Here is a 19,909-nt window from a genome sequence, read left to right on the forward strand (position 1 = left end):
ATCCCAGCACTTTGGGAGGCCGAGGTGGGCAGATCACTTGAGGTCAGGAGTTCGAGACCAACCTGGCCAACATGGTGAAACCCCATCTCTACTAAAAATACAAAAATCAGCCAGGTGTGGTGGTGCATGTCTGTAGTCCCAGCTACTCAGGAGGCTGAGGCGGGAGAATGGCTTGAACCTGGAAGGTGAAGGTTGCAGTGAGCTGAGAGTGCGCCACTGCACTCCAGTCTAGGCAACACAGACTGTGTCTCAGGAAAAAAAAAAAAGAACTGCAAATGGGGTTGCTAAGGAAATGTGCCCCTCCTGAGCTCCCAGTGTGCCCCTCCCCTCCTGGCTTGGTAGGAGATTCTGCTCTCACCTCTGCAGGTGACCATGGCTCACTGCAATTCAGTCACTAGCGCCTGCACCTGACCCCATTTTTGTTTGCCACCCCCAGGCTGCCGGTATTCGTGATCACAGCCCTGTGATCAGAGCCTCAGGAAACACTTGTGCATGAGGCAGAGCAATCCTTACTGCCTGCAAGGAAAGCAGACAAAGCTGTGCTGATGGAAAATTGGCTGTAGGTAGTTACATAGGCAAGAATCAGAGCTCAAGTCTAGGGACCCCTGGTTTTTAGGCAGAGGACGTCAAGGCAGAGGACATCACGGCTGAAGTGAGGTATTATGATCCCCTATCATGACAACTGGGGGGCCTTGTGAAATTTAGCACAGGGTCCTCCCAACTCCAGTTGGCCACAGCCTGCCATGGAAGCCAAGTGCCTCTGGGCACTGCAAATATCGCTGCATCTGGGGAAGCAGAAGACAGGGTGGCCACGCAGTGCAACAGGGTAGTGGGGATGCCTGTCACATCTCGGATGCAGAGGCAGCCCCTGAACGTGGGGATGTCCTGTAACTCTTGCCCCACAGCCCAGTCCATCTCCTTGGAGCCAGCACAGCCATTTTTTTTTTTTTTTTTAACCTGCCAACCTGCTCAAACACCCAGTTGGAACAGGAATGCCTCGTGGCACTGGCTTTAGGAGTTTAGATGGTTTGTTGTTTCTAGCAGCAGAGCACCTGTTCAGACTCTACATATATGCATCCATGAATGGTGCAGCTGCCAAAAGAACCAAAGCTAAATGTTGGCAGGATCATAGCAGGTGTGGAGCGGAGGTCACTGGGAATTCCCTGGAAACTCAGTCATTACCCAGTCAACTGGAAGGCTGATCATGGCTTTGTCCTCTGATGGTTACCCATGCCAGACCCCACCTCTCCATTTCCAATTTTATTTTCTTTGTTTGTTTGTTTGTTTAGAGACGGAGTCTGGTTCTGTCACCCAGGCTGGAGTGCAGTGGCACAATCTCAGCTCACTACAACCTCTGCCTCCTGGGTACAAGCAATTCTCCCGCTACAGCCTCCTGAGTAGCTGGGATTACAGGCACAGGCCACCATGCTCGGCTAATTTTTGTAGTTTTAGTAGAGACAGGGTTTCACCATGTTGCCCAGGCTGGTCTCGAACTCCTGACCTCAGGTGATCTGCCCACCTCAGCCTCCCAAAGTGCTGCGATTATAGGCATGAGCCGCCACACCCAGCCCATTTCCAATTTTCCATCCAGCGGTGGCAGAACAAGCTTGGATGGGCCCCAGTGCTCTGCTGGAACCAGGACCCTCACCCAGCTGCCTCCAGCTAGGCCTGCCCACCCGTGCTGACCTCCTACATGCATAGGACAGGGCTTCTCTCTCTTCAAGCCTGAAGCTGTGATACCCACAAGGCCTGGGATCCATGCACACCCGCTGAAGCTGGAACACCAGGCATGGGCGAGTCCTGGGTGACTGGATCTTGTTGGGATGGATGAAAGGGCAGCTTCTGCAGGCAGGACCCATCCTCAGTGAACTGGATCATCTTCAGCGTTCTCATTCTCAGCCCCATTCTCTGGGAACAGGGAAAGAGGTTCCTGTCTGAATCTTCAGCATGGCCTATGCACTGGTGGGCCCTTCCTGCTTGGTCACTGTGCCAGGCGAGCCCACAATGAGCTGAGATGGTGACGTGGGACAAGTGGCTCTCTGCAGCTACCTTCAGCACCATCCTGCCTGGGAGGTCAGGGGTCAGGGGAGTGGGTGTGAAGGTGTTGGAGCGCACAGGCAGAGGTGGCTGGGGTCTTCACTGTGTTGGGGAGGCTCTCATCGCCTTGAGACTCTGCAGTGTCTCCTCAGAGGCCTTGTCAGGAAGCAGCACCTCCACAGTGTAGCTGAGCTTCTTGGTATGCATCCGGCTGTAGGTGTTGTCGAAGCGCAGGACATCTGTGGTGATGGAGAGGTGATCAGGGAGCACGAACCCTGCATATCTGCAGGAAGAACCAGCCCTGCATGGCTGCATCCCTGGAACCCTTGGGAATGAGCTGCATCCCTGGAATGTCCTGCATCCCTGGAACCCTTGGGAATGAGCTGTCCAGGACAGTGGGTGAGCCTGAGGGTCAGCCTGTGCCCAGCCCTAAGCCCGTTGCTCACTTCCATCTCCATGGTAGCTTGTGCTACATAAAGGAATCATGATGGTCACCAGCACACAGAACAGCACACAGCCAGGGAGCAGGCGGCCTGGGAACAGGATCTCGAGTTCCACCTGCAGGGAGGAGCTGTGGCCCACGGACACAGTATGCCCGTACTATGTCCTCACCTGGTTGCGGTTGCACAGGTAGCTCTTGGGCCTCTCCATGCACCATGCATTCCATCACACATTACAGCTCCCTGAATCCTCAAAGCAGCCCCATGCAGAAGGCAATGTCATCCTCATTTTACGGATGAGAAAACTGAGGCTTACAGAGGTGATATGATCTTTTAGCGGTCACAGAGCAAGGGAGGGGAGGTACTGGGATTCCTTTATCCCAATGTCCCAACCCAGGGAGGAGCCCTGCTACCCCAGGAGGAATGGGCTGGGCTACGTAAGCTGCTTTTCCGTCTCGCAGAAGGCATATCCTTTAATGCCAAGGTCCAGCATTAACTCAGGTGTGATGAGTCATGCAGACTTTTCTGTCTCTACTCTCCTAATGCTCCCTTTGCACAGAATGAAACAAGGCAATGTGTTGACTTAAGCATAAGCCACACCCTTCTCCTCCATAGGAAATCAACTTTGGGTTCCCCTTCTCCTAGCTCAGTTCCCAATAGATGTGGTGGCCCTGAGCAATGCTGCTTCTGGTAAAGCTGACTGAGCTGCATCTGGCCTGGAAGGCCTGGGGGTGAAGGATAAACACCTGGAGGAAGTCACCTCTTTGAGGCTCCTAGAGTGGGGTGGTTCATGCAACTGGGTGGTCCCCTTGCCAAGACCCCTGATTCTAAGTCCATGGCCTCTTCCTTACCTGTCTCTTAGTCCAGTGACCCTGGTATAGGGGCTTCTCAGGAGCTAAGCCCAAGGCCCTAGGTTCTGAACACCAGCTCTTCCCCCACAATGAGTCTCTGCCCTCATACCCACAGGTAGGGGTCACTCATCCGATCCATGGCCCCAAAGCCAGCTCCCCTAGAGTTTATAGAGATCCCCCCACCCTCCTGAGAGCTGGAAAGAGAGGGCAAGCAGAGGGTAGACTGGCAGGGAAAACAATTCCAGTAAACCCTGCAGCTCTTACAGACGCCAGCCTGGAGGCAGGTGAGGCTCCCGTCCTCGGGCACCAGGTGGGCGTTGTAGCACTGGCTGGGCAGCACCTCCGTCATCTCCCTAGCCCTCTGCCGCTCCCCGATCTTGGTCTTCAGGAAAACCCCAAAGCCGATGTCCCCGCCATCCGATGCGAACTGCCACCTGCAGTGGACAGAGCCCCACTGGCGACCCCCTGCCTCGGCTCCAGGCCCCTCCCAGCTGTTCCCAGGTGTGGAGTGGTGGCTGTGATCCCTACCTGAGCACACAGCCTGGGAACAGGATCTCGTTCTCCACCTGCAGGGAGGAGCCGCGGCCCACGGACACTGTGTGCTCATACTGCAACCTCACCTGATTGCACAGGTAGAAGCTCTTGGGCACCTCACCCCCGTAGTTGATCTGTGGGTGAAGGGGGTGTGTGGGCACTAGATCACAGCTTCTCCCCTCCTTCCCCATCCTCTGGGCACCCTGTACCTTGGTCAGGCACTTGGGGTTGCCATCGGGGTCAGTCATGGTCCCCCCAAACTCCACGGGCAGTTGGTCGGGGCTGATGAATTTTGTCAGCTCCTGCTTCCAGTTGTCTGTGTGGGAGCAAGAGAGGGACTCCAAGGGGACTCAGGAGACTCAACAGAGGGCGAAAGAGGGCTGAGCCCGGTGAGGGGACCCGATACATCCTGGGCGTGCTCTCCTGGGTGCCTACTCCTAACCGTACCAAAGACCTTTATGTGGCTCCCAGTTCATGGTCTAGGACCCAAGGCATTGCCCGTGTGTGGAGGCTCACCAGGGGCAGTGCCCGAGTAGAGGACGAGCCAGGGAGAAGCAGGGTCTTTAGCATTGACCTCTGCTTCCCAGGCAGACGGACACAACCAGGGGGCCAAGCCGCTCACCTCCCAGAATCACAATCTTCCTGCGTGTCTCCTCACTCATGAATGACTTGACCAAGTTGAAGGCCACGGGGAACAGTTTGGGGGCTGAAACACATGTAAATCTCTTGAGAAGCTGGACCAGAGAGGACATGGGGATACAGAGCCACAGTCAAGAGCAGGTGTGGGACAGGAGTTGGACAGATATGGATTCTGCCACTCTCTGCTGTGTGACCTTCAGCAAGTTACCCACCATCTCTAAGTCTTAGTGCAGTTAACTGGAAAATGAAGGTGAAATAATGTATGTATAACACCTGGCACAGTTGCTGGCTTTTAATAAGTGGTTGTCTCAGGCCGGGTGCAGTGGCTCGTGCCTGAAATCCCAGCACTTTGGGAGGCAGAGGCAGGCAGATCACTTGAAGCCAGGAGTTCAAGACCAGCCTGGCCAACATGGTGAAACCCTGTCTCTACTAAAAATGCAAAAACTAGCTGGGCGTAGTGGTGCATGCTTGTAATCCCGGCTACTCGGGTGGCAGTGGCACAAGAATTGCTTGAACCTGGGAGGCAGAGGTTGCAGTGAGCCAAGATCGTGCCACTGCACTACAGCCTGGGTGACAGAGTGAGGCTCCATCTCGAAAAAGAAAAAACAAATTAAAAAAATAAAAAACAAACGGCTGTCTCCCCAACCCAGTTGTAAGGGGTTGAGCACAAGCTGGCTCTAGGGTCAGCAATATTGATTCCCCAACAGTATCTCTTCTTTTCCACACTCCAGGTTGTCTGGAATCTTCTTGGGTGTGACATTTACATTAGACCTCCTGTCCTGCCCTGACTTGCTCACACTCAACTGAGCACTGTCTGTGGGCCAAGCTCTGTGCTCCATCTTCTCCACACAGTTTCATTTAACCTCATAGTTATCTTTGGGGAGAGGGCTACTGTATCCTCATCTTACAGAATGGGAAACTGAGGCTCAGTGAGGTTAAGCAGACTTGGAGAAAATCATAGAGCTAGTTAGATTTGAATCAGATCCTCTGACTCTGGAACACATGACATCACAGGGCAGCCAGGGACCATTCCTGCTCAAAGTGTATCCATCCATTAGTGTGGTCCATGGACTATCGGTTCCCAGCCCACACTGACATAAGTAAGTAACAGTAAACATTTAGAAACTTATAACTTGGCATTGTTGCAACATACCAGTGCATGATTTTGTGTATTACAAAAATATGAACCTGTGAAGGACTGAAACTAGAAAATAATGCCAGAGGCCAGGTGCGGTGGCTCACTCCTGTAATCCCAGCACTGTGGGAGGCTGAGGTGGCTGCATGACCTGAGATCAGGAGTTCGAAACCAGCCTGGCCAACATGGGGAAACCCCATATCTACTAAAAATACAAAAATTAGCCAGGCATGGTGGCATGAACCTGTAATCCTAGCTACTAGGGAGGCTGAGGCAGGAGAATCGCTTGAACCCAGGAGGCAGAGGTTGCAGTGAGCAGAGATTGTGACACTGCACTCCAGTCTGGGTGACAGAGTGAGAATCCATCTCAATAAATAACTAACTAACCAGAAACCAACCACACAAAACCTGGTTCCTCACAAAGGATGGTTGAAGAAGCCTTTAACTCCATGGCTTACCTATTGTACCCTCCTATTCCTGCTTCTCCCTCCCCAGGAGGTCATCCCGGTCATGGGCTTACCTCGAATAATAATTAAATTCTTCAAAGTCTCAGGATAATTTGCTTCCAGGATGCTAAAAAACTGTGGAGTCAAGATGAGTCTGGTTGGGGCTCTGTTCCATCACCTCCCGCCCATGGGTTTCTGTGGCCTCTGATGCTGCTGAGACAACAGGCCCATCCCTGGCCCATCCTACCTTCCCCACAAGCATGTGCCTCCTCCTCTCTGTTATTCTTTTTTTGTTTGTTGATCTGTTCTTGAGACAGGGTCTCGCTCTGTCGCCCAAGGTGGAGTATAGTGGCATAATCACAGCTCACTGCCACCTTGAACTCCTGGGTTCAAGACATTCTCCCGCCTCAGCCACCCAAGTATCTAGGACTACAGGCACGTGCCACTGCACTGGGCTAATGTAAGAATTATTATGATTATGATTATGATTATGATTACTGGTAGAGATCACATCTCACTGTGTTGCTCAGGCTGATCTTGAACTCCCGGGCTCAAGCAATCTTCCCGCCTTGGCATCCCAAAGTGCTGGGACGACAGGCATGAGCCACCGCGCCTGGCCTCTTTGTGTTACTCTTGCTCCTCTTTCTCCTTGGAGGCTGGACTCTAGGCCAGCATCATTGGCTGGTCTGTGGAGCCCCTGCAGGGCATACCTACCCCTCTATCTCACTGGATTCTCACAGCAATTCACAGCTGGGGCTCACAGCTGGGAGCCGCTGCCCACACGAGCCCCAAACCAGCCGCCCACCTTACCTGCTGGTAGACCTCCACAGCTGGCTTCCACAGGTGCTTCAGGCTCAGCCCCTCCATGTCAAACACCATCAGCGCCATCTCGATCTTCCTGCCCAGCTGCTTGGGACAGAGTCAGCATATAGGTCAGACAACAGCTCCAGTCAGGAGATCCTGGCCAGAAAGACTTGGGCACCTCTCCCCACCTTCCTGCCATCCCACCCTCTGGCAGCCCATAGTGTTTTCCAGACAGATGAAAAACACCTCACCTTCATGGGTGGGTAAGGGTGGGAGAAGCCCACATTCCACCAGAGTCCTGAGTGCTGAGGGCTGGGGAGGGGGGAAGGTGCCACCCCTCTCTGGTCCTGGTGCCACCCTATAGACAGATGAGGCCCAGCTCCACCCCAGCTGCTCACCTTCTGAGTCTGCAGCTCACACTCATGCAAAAGCAGCTCACAGACCTTGATGCGCTTCCGGATCAAATCCTGCTTGGAGGCCGACAGCAGGAGACCCTTGGGGTCGAGGGACCCGATGATGCAGAAGTACACAGGGGAGCCTTCGTAGTCGTAGCCACAAAGACCACCCGAGTCATACAGCTGGATGACCTGGAGGTGTGGGTAAGGTCCTGACTCAATTCAGCTCACTAGGCTGGGTCCCTACTCCATCAGGCGGCTGGATATGGTGGGTGGGAGATGAGGTCGGCGGTGGGGAGCCTCAGATGGCCTGGGGGATGCTGCTCCAGGCTCACCTCGGGGGGCCGCCACGTGATGATGTTGTCCAGGTCTTGTTGCTTCCGGAACTCCATGTGCTGCAGGGACACAGCAGGAGCTATAGGATTCTGCAGGAACCTGGGGACACCCGGCTAGGTCCCTCTGCCCACAGCCACCAAGATCCCGCCAGAACATACCCAGGCTCTCCGGGTATGGGGACAGGAGGTGGGCTGGTGGGACTTGGGTCTGATGCAGAAAGGGATCGGGGGAGGAAGAAAGAAGGAACAGGAGAATAGGACAGGGCCAGAGTCTCTACCCTTTTGCCGCGAATCCCTGGGTCACGGTGCATGGAAGGCAGGACGGTAGGGATCAGAGATCCTTACCCTCCGGAGCATGTCCTCAGATTTCTGCAGGTCAAAGTTTTGAGCTGCAAGAAGAAGAGGAGGTAAGTAGAAGCTCAAGGATAGATCTAGAAAGAGCCGTTCCCTAAAAACTCATGCGGAAATAGCTAAGGTGTCCCCAGCCTTTTTCTGACACCCCAAGAATACATTGAACATCTAGAAATTGTTTGTTTGTTTGTTTGTTTTTTGAGACAGGATCTTGGCTCTGTTGCCCAGGCCAGAGTGCAGTGATGTGATCATAGCTTACTGTGGCCTCTGGCCCAGGTGATCCTCCTACCCCAGCCTTCTGAGTAGCTGAGACTACAGGGCCACACCGCCACACCTGGCTAATTTTTTTTTTAGATTTCTTTTTTTTGTAGAGATAGGGATCTTGCTATGTTGCCCAGGCTGGTCTTGAACTCCTGGCCTCAAGCAGTCCTCCTGCCTCAGCTTCCCAAAGTGTTGGGATTACAGGCACGAGCCTCTGTGTCCGACCTAGAGATTTTTTTTTTTTTTTAACAAGTTAAGGATCTTTAATCATCTAGAAGACTGGAGAGCCCTTGATTTCAGTTTCCAGTCTTCCTACAACCTTCTGGAGGCCAGTCTAGCCTGTATTTGATGTCCCTCAGGAAGCAGAGATTCCCCCCGCCACCTGCACAGTGTTAGGGGTAGTGGGGAGCATGGGGTTTGGATTCACACAGCCTGGGGCTTAAAGTCTAGTGTTGCCCTTTTATTTCCTGTGCAACCTTGAGCAAGTCACTTACCTTCTCTGAGCCTTAGTTTTTTTAAATCAGTTAAATGAGAACACTGTTTCAGTTATTCAAAGAACAACATGAGCTAATGTATAGAAAGTGCTTGGCCCAGCACCTGGCTCACAGTAAGTTCTCAATAAACAGTAGCTCTCATGATTACCTATTTTGAAGAAATAGACACACTTTAATTGAAAACGTGATGATCTATTTTAGAAATGCTTTGACTGTTGCTCTCTGAGACCCCTGGCTCATTGAGGAATTTGTCCACTCGTGGAGCTGAAACAATGTGCGAGGTCAGAGATTTTCAGATGGAAGGGATTTCAGATGCTATCTAGGCCTCCTCTGCTCTGACCATGAACCAGTTCCAGAAATCACTCCCAACTGGGCGTGGTGGCTCACGCCTGTAATTCCAGCACTTTGGGAGACCAAGGCGGGCAGATCACCTGAGATCAGGAGTTCAAGACCAGCCTGGCCAACATGGTGAAACCCCGTCTCTACTAAAAATACAAAAATTAGCTGAGCATGGTGGCAGGCGCCTGTAATCCCAGCTACTCGGGAGGCTGAGGTAGGAGAATTGCTTGAACCCGGGAGGCAAAGTTTGCAGTGAGCTGAGATCGCGACATTACACTCCAGCCTGGGGGATAAGAGCAAGACTTTGTCTCAAACAACAACAACAACAACAAAACCCACAAAACCTAGCCAGTCGTGGTGGTGCACACCTGTAGTCCCAGCTACTCGGAAGGCTGAGGCACGAGAATCACTTGAACCCAGGAGGAGGGGGCTGCAGTAAGCCAAGGTCGCACCACTGCACTCCAGCCTGGGTGACAGAGTGGGACCTTGTCTGAAAAAAAAAAAAAAAAAGAACCCCCAATGCAACAGCTCAGCCTTGATTATCTCCCATGATGGGGAGTTCATTACCACAGAAGGCATTACCATTCTATTCTTCAGCAGCTTTGACTGAACCCAAATCTGCCCTGTGATGGTTCCAGCCGCATCATCAGAGGTCAAACAAATAGATGTAATCCCTTGTCAGTGTGGCAATTCTGCAAATATTTGAAGATAAGCCACCAAGTTCACCTCCCCGATCTTTGCTCTGGGCTATGTATTTATTAAAAGCATCTTCTGTGTCAATTCTATCAAAGAGAACGTTCTGTGATGATGGAAATGTCCTATACCTGAGTTGCTCATTAAGGTAGCCGCTAGCTGCCCGAGGCTACGGAGCAGTTGAAACATGGCGACCATCCTGGTGAACACGGTGAAACCCCGTCTCTACTAAAAATACAAAAAACGAGCCGGGCGAGGTGGCGGGCACCTGTAGTCCCAGCTACTTCGGAGGCTGAGGCCGGAGAATGGCGTAAAACCCGGGGGGCGGAGCTTGCAGTGAGCTGAGATCCGGCCACTGCACTCCAGTCTGGGCGACAGAGCGAGACTCCGTCTCAAAAAAAAAAAAAAAAGAAAGAACCCCCAATGCAACAGCTCAGCCTTGATTATCTCCCACGATGGGGAGTTCATTACCACAGAAGGCATTACCATTCCATTCTTCAGCAGCTTTGACTGAACCCAAATCTGCCCTATGATGGTTCCAGCCGCATCATCAGAGGTCAAACAAATAGATGTAATCCCTTGTCAGTGTGGCAATTCTGCAAATATTTGAAGATAAGCCACCAAGTTCACCTGCCCGATCTTTGCTCTGGGCTATGTATTTATTAAAAGCATCTTCTGTGTCAATTCTATCAAAGAGAACATTCTGTGATGATGGAAATGTCCTATACCTGAGTTGCTCATTAAGGCAGCCGCTAGCTGCCTGAGGCTACGGAGCAGTTGAAACATGGCAAATGTGATTGAGGACCTGGAGTTTTAATTTAATTTAATCGTTACAGTTATATGTGGCTACAGGTTATCAAACTGAACAGGGCAGTTCTATATACTTCAGAGATTTTAAGATTTTTGCTGTACAGGTATTATGTGGTATAGGTTAAACTCCTGGGTATTTTACGGACTTTGTTGCTGTTTTGAATGGTATCTGACTTTTCGTTTCTTTTTTTTTTTTTTTTTTTTTTTTGAGACAGAGTCTTACTCTGTCACTCAGACTGGAGTGCAGATCTCAGCTCACTGCAACCTCCGCCTCCCGGGTTCAAGTAATTCTCGTGCCTCAGCCTCCTGAGCAGCTGGGACTACAGGCATGCGCCACCATGCCTGGCTAAATTTTGTATTTTTATTGGCCAGGCTGGTCTTGAACTCCTAACTTCAAGTGATCTGCCTGCCTTGGCCTCCCAAAGTGCTGGGATTACAGGTGTGAGCCACCATGCCCTGCCCGCTACTGATTTTTATACCTGGCAATATTGCTGAATTTTCTCTTGAGTTCTAGAGTTTTTCTGTTGATCCAGTTGGTTTTCAAAGGAGACAAGCAATTTCTCTGCAAATATTTTAACTCTTTCCTTCTAGTCTTTACACCAACTATTATTTTTTTCTTTCCTTATAACATTGGCAAAGGTCTCCAGTTCTACATTTAAACAGTAATGTTGATTGATGTTGTTATTCTTTCCTTGTTCCTGATCTTAAAGAAAATGCATCTAAAATCCTCTAATAAGTGTTAACATTTGTCAGAGGATTTTTGCTACGTAATCATTACCAAGTAAAGGAAACTCCCTTCTATCCCTAGATTGGTAAGACTTTTGTTCTGTCTTATAAGAAGGATTTGAACCTTTTCAAATGCTCTATCTGCATGAACTGAGATAGCCACATAATTTCTCATTTCTAGCACTCATTAATGTTTTCAATGATACTGATAGATATTCTGTTGTTGAAGTATTCTTACATACCTAAGATAAACTTCCCTAGGTCACGCTGCATAATTTTTTTTTTTTTTTAGATGGAGTCTCGCTCTGTCGCACAGGCTGGAGTGCAGTGGTGCGATCTCGGCTCACTGTAAGCTCTCCCTCCCGGGTTCAAGCCATTCTCCTGCCTCAGCCTCCTGAGTAGCTGGGACTACAGGCGCCTGCCACCACGCCCAGCTAATGTTTTTGTATTTTCAGTAGAGACGAGGTTTTACCCTGTTAGCTAGGATGGTCTTGATCTCCTGACCTTGTGATTTGCCTGCCTTGGCCTCCCAAAGTGTTGGGATGACAGGTGTGAGCCACCACACCCAGCCAGTCACGCTGCATAATTTTAATGTCTTATTGGATTCTACTACATAATATTGATTTAGACTACTCTTTTTTTTTTTTTTTTTAAATTGATGGGGTTTCACCATGTTGGTCAGGCTGGTCTGGAACTCCCGACCTCAGGTGGTCCACCTGCCTCAGCCTCCCAAAGTGCTGGGATTACAGGTGTGAGCCACCGTGCCTGGCCTGATTTAGACTTCTTTATATCTACATTCATAAGTAAAATAGGCTGAGAATTTTCTTTTTTAAAAACTTGTATTAGCCGGGCACGGTGGCTCCTGCCTGTAATCTCAGCACGTTGGGAGGCCAAGGCAAGCAGATCACCTGAGGTCAGGAGTTCAAGACCAGCTTGGCCAACATGGTGAAACCCTGTCTCTACTAAAAATACAAAAAATTAGCCGAGTGTGGTGGTTCGTGCCTGTAATCCCAGCTAGCCAGGAAGCTGAGGCACGAGAATCACTTGAACCTGGGAAGTGGAGTTTCCAGTGAGCCGAAATTGCACCACTGCACTCCATCCTTAGCAATAAAGCAAGACTCTGTCTCAAAAAAATGATAATAATAAAATGAAATTTTAAAAATTGTACTGATCGGCCGGGCGCGGTGGCTCAAGCCTGTAATCCCAGCACTTTGGGAGGCCGAGATGGGCGGATCACGAGGTCAGGAGATCGAGACCATCCTGGCTAACACGGTGAAACCCCATCTCTACTAAAAAAATATAAAAAACTAGCCAGGCGAGGTGGCGGCGCCTGTAGTCCCAGCTACACGGGAGGCTGAGGCAGGAGGATGGCGTGAACCCGGGAGGCGGAGCTTGCAGTGAGCTGAGATCCGGCCACTGCACTCCAGTTCGGGCGACAGAGCAAGACTCCGTCTCAAAAAAATAAAAAATAAAAAAATAAAAATAAAAATAAAAATTGTACTGATCTAGCTTTGAAATCAAACTTACTCAAACCTTATAAGGTAACTTTCTCATAGGTTCTTAAACAATTTGTATGAGCTAGAAATTAACTGTTTTTGTTTGTTTGTTTGTTTGTTTTTTGAGACGTAGTCTCTCTCTGTTGCCCAGTCTGGAGTGTGATGGTACAATCTTGGCCTACTTTTTTTTTTTTTTTGAGACGGAGTCTCGCTATCACCCAGGCTGGAGTGCAGTGGCCGGATCTCAGCTCACTGCAAGCTCTGCCTCCCGGGTTTATGCCATTCTCCTGCCTCAGCCTCCCGAGTAGCTGGGACTACAGGCGCCCGCCACCTCGCCCGGCTAGTTTTTTGTACTTTTTAGTAGAGACGGGGTTTCACCGTGTTAGCCAGGATGGTCTCGATCTCCTGACCTCGTGATCCGCCCATCTCGGCCTCCCAAAGTGCTGGGATTACAGGCTTGAGCCACCACGCCCGGCCAATCTCGGCTTGTTGCTACGTCTATCTCCTAGGTTCAAGCGATTCTCCTGCCTCAGCCTCCCGAGTAGCCAGCATTGCAGGTGCCCACCACCATGCGTGGCTAATTTTTGTATTTTCAGTAGAGACGGGGTTTCTCCATGTTGGTCAGGCTTTTCTCGAACTCCTGACCCCAGGTGATCCACCCATCTTGGCCTCCCAAAGTGCTGGGATTACAGGCGTGAGCCACTGCGCCCGGCCAGCTGGTCTTAAAACTCCAGAGGAATTCATCTGTAGAACCACTGGAGTCTGAGTTTTGGGGGAGGGGAAGTTTTTGCTGCCATTTCGATTTCTCTAATATTTATTGGTCTGATGACATTTTCTATTTCTTCTTGCTGGATTTTGGTCTTATATATTATTTTCTAGGAATGTGTCTTTCTTCACTTGGATTTTCAAATTTATTAATGGATATTTGTTCATAATCTTCTCTTATAGGCCTAAAAAAGAATCAATTTATAGATGATTTTCTGTTTTGTTGTTTGTTTTTTGAGACAAGCCATCCTCCTACCTCAGCCTCCCAAATAGCTGGAACTGCAAGCATGCACCAACACGTCGGGCATATTTTTGAATTTTTTGTAGAGATATGGTTTCATCATGTTGCCCAGACTGGTCTTGAACTCATGGGTCAAGCAATCCTCCTGCCTTGGCCTCCCAAAATCCCAGAATTACAGGAGCGAGCCACCGTGCCTGGCTATAGGAGATTTTTCAATTAGGAACCAGAGTGTGGTTTCTTGTCCTATAGACAGTGGTTTGGGCAATGCTCATGGGATATGAGGACAGAGTTGTTGTTGTTTTTTTTTTCAGTAGCACCTACTATGTGCCAGGCAGAGGGGACCACGGCAGGCACATCCCTGCCCTGATGGAACTGGTATCAGATGAAACTAATGGAACTGACAGACAGATGTGGGATGAAGATAAGGAAAAACAGAGGGGGTCAGGCAGAGTGGCTCATGCCTGTAATCCCCGCACTTTGAGAGGCAGGAGGATCATTTTGGGTCCAAGGGTTCGAGACCAGCCTGGGCAATGTAGTGAGACTCTATGACCCTGCGTCTACAAAAAATAAAAATAAAAATAAAAATAAACAAAGGAAAAGAACTTCAGAAGGAGGGTTGGGAAAAGCCCCTCAGCATGAGGCCCGGGAGAGGGTCCTCTGCCAAGCTCAGCCTCAGGAGTAGCCCTCCCGTTTGCCTGGGTCTTGGGTTAGTGACGCCGGGAGTAGTGGAGCTGATGCTGAAGTGGACGATGGGGCCATGCCAGCAGGTCCCATCACCCATGGCATGAGGTGGGAGGCATCAGGATACCCAGCCCCCTTCCCGATCTTGGATCCTTTTTCTTTCCTATGACCTGGAAGCCTAGGTACCTGCAATCCCACTCCTTTATCAAGGACACACCAAGCACCCCCAAAGCTGGGTTTTAAACCCAAAAAGACTCTAAAGGAGGAGAGAGGGCTGATGCTGTATCAAGGGGCTTCAAGAAATCAACTGTCCCAACTCCTTCTTTAGTCCAGGCTGGGGGTAATGACATATTCCCTTGTCAAAAACAAATAGAAAGTGCCACAGTCAAGGGGTCTCAAGGAGGGCAAGACAACTAAATATAATGTGTGATCCTGGATGGGATCCTGGAAGAGAAAAATGAAGGAAATCCAAATATTATATGAACTGTAGTTAATAATAATGTATCCATATTGGTTTATTAATTCTAACAAATGTACCATCATCATCATAAGAAGAGGATGTTAATAAAAAAGAAAACTAGGTGCAGAGTATGTGGGAACTTTTTGCACTATATTTGCAATTTTCTGAAAATCTAAAACTATTCTAAAAATTTAAGTTGATATATATATGTACACACACACACACACACACACACACACATATATATATACTTTTAAGACAGGGTCTCGCTGTGTTGACCAGGCTGGAGTACGATGGCATGATCTCGGCTCACTGCAACCTCCGCCTCCTGGGTTCAGGTGATTCTCGTGCCTCAGCCTCCTGAGTAGCTGGAACTATAGGCACGTGCCACCACACCCGGCTAATTTTTGCATTTTTGTAGAGATGAGGTTTCGCTATGTTGGCCAGGCTGGTCTCAAACTCCTGGCCTCAAGTGATCCGCCCCTCTCAGCTTCCCAAACTGCTGGGATTACAGGCATGAGTCATAGGGCCTGGCCAAAATATTGAAAAACAAAAACAAAACAGACAGAACAATTCAGAGGAAGAATTAGTCCCTGGTAGGGACTTCCTTTTCTCAGGCGCTGTGTGCAACTCCGACCTCATCTGACTCACAGCACCCTGAAGGTAGGGACCAGTATTATGTCCATTACACAGAAGAGGAAAGTGAGGTTGAGACAGTGAACGGCTTGCCATGGGCACACTGCTAGCTCTGGAACTCAGTCGCAGCTCTGCCCCATTCCAAAGCCAGTGTTTTAATGCACTGTATGTATGCTTTCTGGGCTGACTCCTGACTTCTCACCCATCTCAAGTTCAAAATCCATTCCATGAGGCATAATGAGTTAAGATGAATTTTTCCCTAAGCCCTGGGGCAGTGTCTGTTACTATTACTATCATTAGTATTTTGAGATGGGGTTTCACTCTGTTGCCAGGCAACAGAGTGCAGTGGTGCAAGCTCAGCTCACTGCATCCTCCACCTCCCGGGCTCAAGTGATCCTCTCACCTCAGCCTCCTGAGTAGCTGGGATTACAGGTGCTCAGCAGTACACCCAGCTAAGTTTGGTTTTTTTTTTTTTTTTTTTTTTGAGACGGAGTCTGGCTCTGTCGCCCAGGCTGGAGTGCAGTAGCTGGATCTCAGCTCACTGCAAGCTCCGCCTCCTGGGTTTACGCCATTCTCCTGCCTCAGCCTCCCGAGTAGCTGGGAGTACAGGCGCCCGCCACCTCACCCGGCTAGTTTTTTGTATTTTTTAGTAGAGACGGGGTTTCACCATATTAGCCAGGATGGTCTCGATCTCCTGACCTCGTGATCCGCCCGTCTCGGCCTCCCAAAGTGTAAGTTTTGTATATTTTGTAGAGATGAGGTTTCACCATGTTGCCCAGGCTGGTCTTGAACTCCTGAGCTCAAGCAATCTGCCCGCCTCAGCCTCCCAAAGCACTGGGACTATAGGTGTGAGCCATCGCATCTGGCTTGTTATTTTTTTAGACCTGCTGCTGTAATTCCTAGAAGAAACTGCTTCTCTACCATTCACTAAATCCAATTCCTTAAGTGTTTGCTGGGCACCTGCTCAGTGCACTAGGGCACCTCAGTTCCTTTAGGGGACAACAGAGCCCTGTCCTCAGGGAACTGGAGGTAGACCCAAAGGCAAGTACTGAAGACAGTGCTCCGCAATATCTGCCCCAAGGGCTGGCCAGGCCAGAGGCCAATTAAGTCCTAAGGATGTCCTGGTTGTTCGCTGTAACCTCACCCCGGCGCTGTGCCCACCTGTTGCCTCATCCCTTCTTGACAGATGAAGAAACTGAGGCCCAGTGGGGTTTTGTGCTGTGCTCAAACACAGGGGAGCTCAGATTCTAGTCAGAGCAGGCTGATTCCAGAGGCTGTGTTCTTTTTTTTTGAGATGGAGCTTCACTCTTGATGCGCAGGCTGGAGTGCAATGGTGGGATCTCAGTTCACTGCAACCTCCGCCTCCCGGGTTCAAGCAATTTTCCTGCCTCAGCTTCCTGAGTAGCTGAGATTACAGGCATGTGCCACCACACTGGCTAATTTTGTATTTTTAGTAGAGACAGGGTTTCCCCACGTTGGTCAGGCTGATCTCGAACTCCCAACCTCAGGTGATCAGCCCGCCTCGGCCTCCCAAAGTGCTGGGATTACAGGCGTGAGCCACCACGCCCGGCAAGCTTGTGTTCTTTACTACTCTACAGCTTCGTTCCCCAAAGCCTCCCACTCCTCTCCTGAGACCCTCCTTCCTTCCCTCCCTCTCCGCCTCCCCTGGTCCCTGCAAGCCTCACCTAGCAGCCAGCGTAGGAGAAAGTAGTCATCAGCATTGGGCAGCATGGGCAGCAGATTCTGGAGGTTCTCCCGGAACTGAGCGGGGGAGGAGCTGATGGTCAGCGGAACTCTCATGACCTCGGGGGCCACCAACCCCGCCCCTAACCCTTCCCACCTCATCCACCAGTCAACTCCACTCGGAGACCATGCAGGGTGCTGCCCTGAATAACTTTGCCATCTGAAAACGGGGAACCCTCCAGCCCAACATAGGAAAAAGAGTTGGGTCCTTCCCAAAATTTGAGGGTGCCCTACACACAGACTCCCATTCTACTTGTCTAAGGTGGGGCCCTGGCATCCTTATATTTTTAATTTTTATTTTATTATGATTTTTATTATTTTACTATCATTATTATTATTATTGAGACAGGATCTCACTCTGTTGCCCAAGCTGGAGTGTAGTTGCGTGATCTTGGCTCACTACAACCTCCGCCTCCCGGGCTCAGTAGATCCTCCCAGCCCAGACTCCCAAGTAGCTGGGACCACAGGCACACAAGACGCTCAGCTAATTGTTGTACTTTTTGTAGAGATGGGGTCTTGCCATGTTGCCCAGGCTGGTCTCAAACTCCTTGGCTCAATCTGCCCGCCTTGGCATCCCAAAGTGCTGTCATCACAGGCATGAGCCACCACGCCCGACTGACAGCCTTATTTTTTCAAGTATCCCTGGGAGATTCTGCTGCAGGCCAGCTAGAGGGTTTTAGGAATGTTGTCCCTGATACTGTATCTTAAGGGTTTAGATTTAGAGGCAAGTTATCAAACCTCTCTGAGCCTTAGTTTCCTTATCTGTGAAATGGGGATAATAATAAACTTGTGCCAACCAAAGGAATTTGTGCACATAAAACACTTAGCAGGCTTGGCTCCAAGCAGGTGTCAGATAAATGTGAGCACTCAGCCAGCGTGGATTGCCTGATGCCCCAGACAGTGGAGGCTGTGTGGAAAAAAACAGAGGCAGAGGTCAACAGACATGGGCTGAAAGAGAAGCCACGAATGCCTTATCAGGACATCTGTTGGGGCTATCGGGGAGTCAGCGTGCCTTTTCCTACTGGCAGAGTTGAAGGATGTCATTTAGATTTTGGGTCTGAGACTAAGGCTTGGGTCTGAGAAAGAGAGGAGATCTCACTTCCCTGGGGACTAACAGAGCTGAAGGCAAGGGCTGGGTTTGAAGGTGAATCTGTGAATCCAAATTTGGGATTAGAAATATGCGGCCAGGCGCAGTAGCTCACATCTGTAATCCCAGCACTTTGGGAGGCCAAGGCGGGTGGATCATAAGGTCAGGAGTTTGAGACCAGCCTGGCCAATATGGTGAAACCCCATCTCTACTAAAAATACAAAAATTAGTCGGGTGTGGTGGCGGGCACCTGTAGCCCCAGCTACTTGGGAGGCTGAGGCAGGGGAATCGCTTGAACTCAGGAGGCGGAGGTTGCAGTGAGCAGAGATTGTGTCATTACACTCCAGCCTGGAGGACAGAGCAAGACTCCATCTCAAAAAAAAAAAAAAAAAAGATTACAGATAGGGAAGTTTGGGCCCTATGAACAAATCACAAAGAGAAACCAACAAACAAAAGTTGCAACCTGAGCATGAAAAGGAGTCTGTCTACCCAAGGCTGCCCCAGCAGCCGGATGGCAGCGCCAATCCCTCCCCCACAACCGGGGAACAAGTACCAGGGCGGGTGGTGGAGAGCAAGCAAGGTCAGAAGACTGGATTCGGCCCCAGGTCACCCAGAGAGAGACTCCTGTCCCGCGTGCTGCACGTAGCGGCCTCAGCAACCGCACGCAGGACCAGAGGGCAGAACAGCGGCGCTCTCTCCAGGCTCGGTGTTCCAGCCCGTACCATGGGGGCTCCAGCCGAGTTGCGGCTCCAGCAGCGCCAGGCTGCTCAGGGCCCCTCCCCAAGCCTCCCAGCCCGCGATGCCCCTCACCCTGGCCAGCGCCTCCTGCTGCTGGGGGCTCAGGTTCGCAACTCGGCCGCTCATGGTGCCCGCGGGCGCAGGTCTGCCCGCCGCCGCCTGGTATCCGCTGCAGCCTGGTTGTGCCTGCTGTGCCAGATGTTGGTCCCGCCCCGACGGGAGCGGCACTGGTCCTGCCCCGCCCCGCCCAGTTCTCTCCTGCCCTTGAGGATTTTTTGCTGTGGTCACCAAGCGCACCCTACCTGGGACAGGGAGGTGACCTGCCGGGAGAATGATCTGGGGCAGCTGGAGGCTCCCACCTCCAGGCCTTCTTACTGCGGGGGCGCCCGCCTGTTCGCAGGTGGCAGGAAAGGGAATACACTGAGATCCTCTTTCCAGCAAAATGGAGGAAATTTTTTTTTTTAATTTTCTTTTTTTTTTTTTTCTTATTTTGAATTAAATAGAGATGGGGTTTTGCTATGCTGACCAGGCTGATCTGGAACTCCTGGCCTCAAGCAATCCTCCCACCTCGGCCACCCAAAGTGCTGGGATTAGGCATGTGAACCACCACACCTGGCCAACATGGAGGAATTTTTAATAAACCTGGCTCAACTCTCTAGGACCCCCAGGGCTTTTGTCTAAGGACCCCCAAGCTCCTTCCCCTGCCTTGAACACAGCCTGGGACCTGTCAGTGCTCACTGACTGATAGGACAGCCTTATGTGCAAAATGGTT

The 19,909-nt window shown here is 50.6% G+C and overlaps 1 protein-coding gene across 8 annotated transcripts; it reads right to left on the reverse strand.

Annotated features, from left to right (window-relative positions):
- Window positions 1–912: 912 nt before the first annotated feature.
- Window positions 913–19,323, reverse strand: SEC14L4 (SEC14 like lipid binding 4). 8 transcript variants are annotated; one of them, XM_033233221.1, is made up of 12 exons: window positions 19,210–19,323; window positions 17,255–17,330; window positions 7,962–8,005; window positions 7,617–7,676; window positions 7,285–7,473; window positions 6,893–6,988; window positions 6,157–6,217; window positions 4,485–4,568; window positions 4,072–4,178; window positions 3,857–3,996; window positions 3,593–3,762; window positions 913–2,276 (listed from the first exon to the last, which is right to left on the reverse strand). In XM_033233221.1, the coding sequence occupies exons 1-12, from the start codon at window positions 19,261–19,263 to the stop codon at window positions 2,137–2,139; spliced, it is 1,221 nt and encodes a 406-aa protein (XP_033089112.1). In that variant the 5' UTR covers window positions 19,264–19,323; the 3' UTR covers window positions 913–2,136. The 8 variants fall into 8 exon arrangements, with proteins under 8 accessions (XP_033089112.1, XP_033089114.1, XP_033089111.1 ...); XM_033233220.1 differs by having other exon boundaries at window positions 1,505–2,276; window positions 6,893–6,991; XM_033233226.1 differs by lacking the exon at window positions 3,593–3,762 and having other exon boundaries at window positions 1,505–2,276.
- Between the last annotated feature and the right edge of the window lie 586 nt (window positions 19,324–19,909).

The sequence above is a fragment of the Trachypithecus francoisi genome, unplaced genomic scaffold (genome assembly GCF_009764315.1).
Source record: "Trachypithecus francoisi isolate TF-2019V2 unplaced genomic scaffold, Tfra_2.0 Lachesis_group14, whole genome shotgun sequence".
In the NCBI taxonomy this organism is placed as follows: Eukaryota; Metazoa; Chordata; class Mammalia; order Primates; family Cercopithecidae; genus Trachypithecus; species Trachypithecus francoisi.

Excerpts from the sequence above, each read along its gene's own strand:
- SEC14L4 (XM_033233218.1), bottom strand. The coding sequence starts at position 19,263 with ATGAGCGGCCGAGTTGCGAACCTGAGCCCCCAGCAGCAGGAGGCGCTG. Across the intron at positions 8,006-17,254 it reads TCTCCTACGCTGGCTGCTAG|CTCAAAACTTTGACCTGCAG; the intron begins GTGAGGCTTGCA and ends TTCTTCTTGCAG. Across the intron at positions 7,677-7,961 it reads CTGAGGACATGCTCCGGAGG|CACATGGAGTTCCGGAAGCA; the intron begins GTAAGGATCTCT and ends GTGTCCCTGCAG.